At 45.3% G+C, this 7,826-nt stretch overlaps 1 protein-coding gene across 1 annotated transcript; it reads left to right on the forward strand.

Moving 5' to 3' along the window:
* The first annotated feature begins 1,189 nt into the window (after window positions 1-1,189).
* Window positions 1,190-5,605, forward strand: LOC139724432 (uncharacterized). The gene has a single exon (XM_071635576.1). It carries the CDS (start codon window positions 1,190-1,192, stop codon window positions 5,603-5,605), a length of 4,416 nt encoding a protein of 1,471 aa, XP_071491677.1.
* Window positions 5,606-7,826: the final 2,221 nt, after the last annotated feature.

The raw sequence follows: 7,826 nt of genomic DNA on the forward strand, positions 1-7,826 counted from the left end.
TTTTTCTATCAGTTTTACAGTCAGCGCTTAAGCAAGTGATAGCATTATTTTGCATTTTGAGAATATTATCTGAATGTCAGAAAATCTGAGGAAGTTGAGATAGATGTGTGGCAGAAATTGAAGAATAAGTGAATTTGATTTTTAATAACTATGGTTGTGATAGAATCTGAAGAAAGTCTATCAGTAAATGTTATTTTACAGAGATATTTGACAATTATGATATATGTATGCTGACGTGGAACGGATAATTGAAATGGGGATTTGTGTCAGGGTAAGTGATAACTTATCCAGCGGTAAATTGACTTTGTCATAGGTTAATTTATGGCAAATGTATATGAGATTTATGAAGCATGGATTGAAAATATGGAGTTATTATATATATGGAATTTGGGTACGATTTTCAGCTAGTGGAATTTGTTCCAATTTCTTAAGGGTTTTATTCTGAGTTCATACTCCTACCCCGAGTCCCTGTGCCGCACCTACTCCGAGCCGAGTTCGTGCTTCACTTCGAGTCGCACTACATAATATTGAGTTCGTACTCCACATCGCAGAGAAGGAGGGGTCAACATGTTTTAATGCCATGGTGCCGTCAACGCAGCGTTGATAAGCCGAGCACCACAGTATCTACCCACACTGGGGATGCAGCATGCATGCTGCCTCCTGAACGCCGGATGTTCCTTTTGGGCCGCCGTCAACGCACGAGCTGCCATCCTACGAGCCGCTTCAATGATGTTATAACGCAGTCAATTATAATCGCTGAATGGACTAGACTTCAGTCGTCGATTAACACAGGGAAGTGCACTTATATTCGTTGGAACTCATGAGATAATTTAATTTTCGGAAATTGATGTCAAGGTGATGATAATGCAGTTGCAATGGCAACCATTTAATTGTGATACAGAATTTAGTTATAATAAATGTAATTTTGTGATAATTCAACTGGCTATGTCATAGCTCTCTTCCATTGGTCGTGACAAATGGGGGCACGTCCGGGAGAGGAGTCTGTTTTGTCAACCAGTGAAGTGTAGAAAGTGATTAGCCAGAAGTACAATCTTCACAAAGGTATTTGTACTGCAGTGATCTCAGGAGTGGTATAGAAAATTTCTAACTGTTGAAGGTTGAGTTAGAGTTTAACAGTGAGGTCACTTCAGGTTTATAAGTTGTTCCACATTGTTACTTTAACGCAAGTATGGATTTGTCTGAATACATTGAGTTAGGAGAGAAGTATGGGCTTCAGGGTGAGAAGTTACTTACCTTTGCTCGTGAAGAAAGGGATAAGGAAGTTAGTCGGCGTGAAGCTAATGCAGCTAGGGATGAGCGCCAGAAGCAAAGGGAAGAACAGTTGAAGCTTGCAGAAGAGGCTACTAAGCAAAAGCAATTAGAGTTGGAGATTGCTGAGTGTAACAAGGATAGGCATAGTTCAAGTTCGGATTCTGACTCTCAAGGGTTTCAGAGTGCGCTACCACTCATGCAAGCGTTCAACGAGAACTCTGACGATTTGGATGCATACATATTGCGTTTTGAAAGGCATGCTACCTTGAGCAAGTGGCCCAAGGGAGCATGGGCTCCTGCCCTAGGAAACTTGTTGACAGGCCGTGCGCTAGAGTGCTATACGCGCCTGCCCACCAGTGAAGCTGAGCATTACGATAGCCTTAAGCATGCACTGCTGCAGCACTTTGCACTAAATGCAGAAGGCTTCCGGAAGCGATTTCGGGAAGCGAAGCAAAAGGATGGCGAATCTTTTGCACAATTTGCTGCGCGCGTGTCTGGGTACGCAAAAAGCTGGGTTGAGCGTTCGGAATGTAGTGACTCTGCAGAAGCACTATTAGACTTGTGCGTACAAGAGCAATTGTTCGCAAGCTGCACACGCGAGCTGGCGATATTCATTCGTGAGCGCACTCCAGGTAGTGTGCAGGACTTCGTTAAACACGCTGAGCTGTACTTTGAAGCGCGTGGTCTTAGCGATCAAAAGTGTCAGGCGGCATTTAGGGCTAACCAGCCTAAAGGTCCTAGGTGTCATTCATGTGGTAGATGGGGTCATATTGCGCCTAAGTGCCCTACAAAAGGGGAGGTAGCTACCAAATACCCTCCCAAACAGCCTACCTCTGGAAAGGCTAAGACAGGGGGAAGTTGTCTCACAGGGCTATGTCCGGATGCACCGGCCAGCGAGGTAGAGTCAGGTAAAGCAGACGCAATACGCACTGCCAAGCTGATTTGCGGGCATGAGTTACTCGTGCTCAATAGTGGTCATGAGTTAGGTCCTGACAATGTGCCTACCTGTCAGGGTAGAGTGAATGGTAAGAGTGTCACGGTGCTGCGGGACACGGGGTGCAACGCGATTGTGGTCCGCAGAAGTCTAGTTGGGTACTCTCAAATGTCAGGTGAGCTCCAGCCATGCGTGCTCATGGATGGTACCATACGGAGGTTCCCGCTTGCCTTTGTAGATATTCATACACCATACCTTTCAGGCAATGTGAAAGCACTTTGTATGGATAATCCAGTCTATGACTTGATTGTAGGTAACGTCAACGGAGTGCAGATGCCAGTTGGAGTCGAAGGAAGGACTGAGGAGGCATCGGGCTCTTACGGGGAGACTGCGTCTGAGGTCGACATGGAGACGCAAGGGAGAGGAGTCGACATGGAGACACAGACTGATGCTGGGTCAGATGGCGGTGCCAAGGGGACTGGAGTCGTCACGGAGAGACGGGAGCAAACGACGGACACCACCCACAACACAGGTATCGGGGCTAGTGTTGAGACTAGGGGGATGAGGAGGAGGAAGGAGCAACCGTGGAGGCGGCTGAAGACGCCGGACGGCATCGAGATTGCAGCCACCCGAGACGAGATGCTGAGGGAGCAGGAGAGGGACGTGACGCTGGAGAAGGTGAAAAGGTTGGCGGTGAGTGGTGAGAACAAGATCGTAGGTAAGGGGGGACGAGTTCGATACTTCTACGATAACTCACTCCTATATCGTCAATATGAGTCACCTCATGTTGAGAACGGAAAAGTTTTCAAACAGCTCGTAGTCCCCAAAGCACTGCGAGAATCAGTACTACACCTTGCACATGATATGCCGCTAGCTGGTCATCTCCAAACAAGGAAAACACTTGATAGAGTGATGTCACAGTTCTATTGGCCAGGTATCCAGTCGGATGTAAAGCGCTACTGTGCTTCATGTGACGCATGCCAAAGAACTACACCAAAAGGTAGGGTAGGTAAGGTTCCCTTAGTTACCCCTCAGTTGATCGACACATGCTTTCGACGTGTTGCGGTGGATATCATAGGTCCACTTCAACCTATCACCGACAAAGGTAACCGGTACATACTTACACTTGTAGATCTAGCTACTCGTTACCCCGAGGCGATAGCTCTTCCATCTATCGAAGCTGAACGCGTAGCTGAAGGTCTCATGGAGGTCTTCTCTAGACTAGGCTTTCCAAATGAAATGCTTTCAGACAACGGCACCCAATTCACTGCCGGGGTCATGAGGGAAGCAGCGCGTCTAGTAGGAATTAAGCAATTCTACACTACGCCGTATCATCCCATGGCAAACGGCGCATGCGAGCGTTTCAATGGGACGCTCAAACAGATGCTTAGGCGCATGTGTCAAGAGAGACCCAAAGATTGGGATCGCTATCTACCTGCGCTACTATTCTCATATCGCGAAGTCCCACATGAGAGTACAGGTTATTCACCCTTTGAATTGATGTATGGTAGAATAGTGCGAGGGCCAATGACGATACTCAGGGAGTTATGGACGGAGGAAATTCCTGAGGAAGAGGTAAAGACCACCTATCAGTACGTCTTAGACCTTAGGGATAGGTTACAGTCCACTTGCGAAGTCGCGAGGAGCGTACTTGAGAAGTCCTCTCTCAGGTACAAGAAACACTTTGACGTAAGGGCAAGAGAGAGAAGGTTTGAAAAGGGGGACAAAGCCTTACTGCTGTTGCCCACCAGCTCAAACAAACTTGAGATGCAATGGCAAGGGCCGTTCGAAGTGGTAGGACGAGTTGCACGACACAACTACAAGCTACGGGTGAAAGGTAAGGAAAAGACTTATCATGCGAATCTGATGAAGAAGTATCAGGAGAGAGCACGTGAGGAGTCTGTGAGAGAGGCTAACCACTTGCGTGTGATCGATGAACAGGGTAGTGAGGATGAAGCTGTGTCCATTGAATGCCCATCCGTTGTGCAAACTGAAGGTGTGAGTGATGTTCACATCAGTGATGAGTTGAGCGATGCTGAACGTAAGGAACTCGTAGGATTAGTGAAGGGTTTCGCTGACGTGATGACTGATGTACCAGGTCACACAAATCTGGCACAACACACAGTTCAGTTGAAAACAGAAGAACCAATTCGTTCTAGACCATTTCCTGTTCCACAGAGTATGAAGGAGACAATACAAGAGGAGGTGAACACGATGCTGGACATGAAGGTAATCGAACCATCGACGTCACCGTATGCAGCCCCTGTTGTACTAGTACCGAAGAAGGACGGGAAGGTAAGATTCTGCGTAGACTACAGGAAACTTAACTCGGTGACTGTCATCGATAATGAACCGATCCCAAATGTAGAAGAGATCATGTCAGAAATCGGAGAGGCCAAATACTTTTCGAAAATTGACTTGTCGAAAGGATATTGGCAAATCCCCGTGGACGAGAGAGACAGAGAAAAGACTGCTTTCGTCACACCAGAAGGTCAGTATCAATTTCGAGTGCTACCATTCGGAATGGTGAACGCCCCTGCGGTATTCACACGCATGATGAGGAAGTTGCTTGCAGGTTTGCCTCATGTCGTACACTACATAGATGACGTATTGGTGTACAGCAAGACATGGGAGGAACACGTGGACGATCTCCGACGGGTCTTCCAACGACTACGAGAAGCTCATCTCACAGCACGACCAAGTAAGTGTCATCTCGGCTGTCGATCAGTCGAATTTCTAGGACACATCGTGGAAGGAGGTAGAGTGAAGCCAACTCCAGAGAAGCTGGCCAAGGTGAAGTCGATGTCGAGGCCGACAACGAAAAGGGAGGTGAGATCGCTCTTAGGATTGGTCGGGTACTATAGAAAGTTCATTCCCAACATGGCCGCGATCGCAGCACCTTTGACCGATCTAACAAAGAAGAACCAACCAGAAAAGGTAAGATGGGGAGAAGTACAGGAGCATGCATTTCAAACACTGCAAGACAGGCTCTGTAAGTATCCTATCTTACGCCTGCCAAACAGAGACGAAGAGTATGTGGTAAGGACAGACGCGTCAGACATAGGCATAGGAGCTGTCCTGATGCAAAAACAAGACAGCGACTTGTTTCCGGTCAGCTATGCGAGCCGCAAACTGCTTGATCGCGAGCGGAAGTACGCAATAGTTGAGCGCGAATGTCTGGCATTGGCATGGGCTGTCAAAAAGTTTTCGTACTACTTGTATGGAAGGAAGTTCACGTACCAGACAGACCACTACCCACTTGCCTATCTGTCCAAAGCGCAGCACAAAAATGCGAGAGTTCTGCGTTGGGCGCTAGCTTTGCAAGCGTACGACTACAGAGTGCAAGTGATCAAAGGATCGGAGAACGTAGGAGCAGATTACTTAAGTAGATGTCCTTAATTTCAAAATATAGCAGTTGTTTTGAAGGAGGGGGATATTTGTCACAAGTAGTTTTTTCCAACAGCAATATTCTGAAATTTGGAAAATAAGTATCAAAAATAATGTAGTATCAGAAATTTGAAAAAGAAAGTTCTCTCATTTGTTTATGTATATTTTTGACGGGAAGATGTTGCCAAGAGAAAATGCGTTTGCTATAATTGTGCTTGTAAAGGGAAAAAATAAGTAGCTTAGTGGAAATGTATTGACTCCACTCAGAGAGGGAGACAGGTAGTATTACGTAATCGCCTCCAGGCAAGGGCGAATGTCAGGGATACTTTGAATGCCAAGACCCGCCCGACGCTACAGGTTGCATTGCCACAGTGTAGGAGAGAGTCACTCTTCATTTTGGCAGCAGAGAGTCAAGTTGTGTTCGGAGGAGCCAACAGGCTAGGGCCCTCGAGTTTGTGTTTTGAGGAGCCAACAGGCTATGGCCCTCGAGTTCGAGTACCGTTAATTTTGGGAGGAGTTGTGAGCCCACAATGGTGGTGAGTTGAATAGTTTTTCTATCAGTTTTACAGTCAGCGCTTAAGCAAGTGATAGCATTATTTTGCATTTTGAGAATATTATCTGAATGTCAGAAAATCTGAGGAAGTTGAGATAGATGTGTGGCAGAAATTGAAGAATAAGTGAATTTGATTTTTAATAACTATGGTTGTGATAGAATCTGAAGAAAGTCTATCAGTAAATGTTATTTTACAGAGATATTTGACAATTATGATATATGTATGCTGACGTGGAACGGATAATTGAAATGGGGATTTGTGTCAGGGTAAGTGATAACTTATCCAGCGGTAAATTGACTTTGTCATAGGTTAATTTATGGCAAATGTATATGAGATTTATGAAGCATGGATTGAAAATATGGAGTTATTATATATATGGAATTTGGGTACGATTTTCAGCTAGTGGAAATTTGTTCCAATTTCTTAAGGGTTTTATTCTGAGTTCATACTCCTACCCCGAGTCCCTGTGCCGCACCTACTCCGAGCCGAGTTCGTGCTTCACTTCGAGTCGCACTACATAATATTGAGTTCGTACTCCACATCGCAGAGAAGGAGGGGTCAACATGTTTTAATGCCATGGTGCCGTCAACGCAGCGTTGATAAGCCGAGCACCACAGTATCTACCCACACTGGGGATGCAGCATGCATGCTGCCTCCTGAACGCCGGATGTTCCTTTTGGGCCGCCGTCAACGCACGAGCTGCCATCCTACGAGCCGCTTCAATGATGTTATAACGCAGTCAATTATAATCGCTGAATGGACTAGACTTCAGTCGTCGATTAACACAGGGAAGTGCACTTATATTCGTTGGAACTCATGAGATAATTTAATTTTCGGAAATTGATGTCAATGTGATGATAATGCAGTTGCAATGGCAACCATTTAATTGTGATACAGAATTTAGTTATAATAAATGTAATTTTGTGATAATTCAACTGGCTATGTCATAGCTCTCTTCCATTGGTCGTGACAATCATCCTTTCATTCAAAAGCAGTTTACTAACACTTGCATTATACTATTTCAGTAAGTCTTTTTTTTTTTTTTACCAGCGGATTGGGAGGGGGCGCACTCCCCCCCCCCCCCCCCCCCCCCCCCCCCCCCCCCCCCGTAGTTACGCCACTGCTTTCGGGTGAAATAATTGGACAGATTTCTTGAATTCTAACAAAAAAGCAAGAAAATCTTTTCATCGCGGGAATTATGATTATGTGGGGTGGGGCAAATGGTGTGCTTGCCTTCCAATATTTTTATAGGGGCAACATTTTTGTTTTCTTTCAAACACTGTAGAATACTAGTAGATATTATGTATAAAATCAGTGCTGCCAGAACCATGGGTGCGAATTGTTTTTGCCGACGATTTTTTTTTTCTTTTTTTTGTCCCTGGTGTAAGATATAAAAAAGATAGAAAAGAATATTTATTTAGTGTCCGGCGTTGAGGTCGCTCGTAGACTGATTTTTTTTTTTTATTTTTTTTAATTTTTTGATCTGAAGGGGGGTGCGTTCGCACCCAACGCACCCCCCCTGTTGACGCCCATGACATTCTGAATGTGTGTATGGTGAACTTGCAATACTCACATGAACACTTGACCCACTAGGTCTCATGTTCCAGATGCTAGTACATTTAGTGTACTCAGAGCATGATAAGTGCAATGAAAATTTTCATTTCATATGTTTGATTTTA

This window comes from Diadema antillarum, unplaced genomic scaffold (assembly GCF_040938485.1).
Source record: "Diadema antillarum isolate AM-2024a unplaced genomic scaffold, OU_Dant_1.0 scf00000213, whole genome shotgun sequence".
Taxonomy (NCBI): domain Eukaryota; kingdom Metazoa; phylum Echinodermata; class Echinoidea; order Diadematoida; family Diadematidae; genus Diadema; species Diadema antillarum.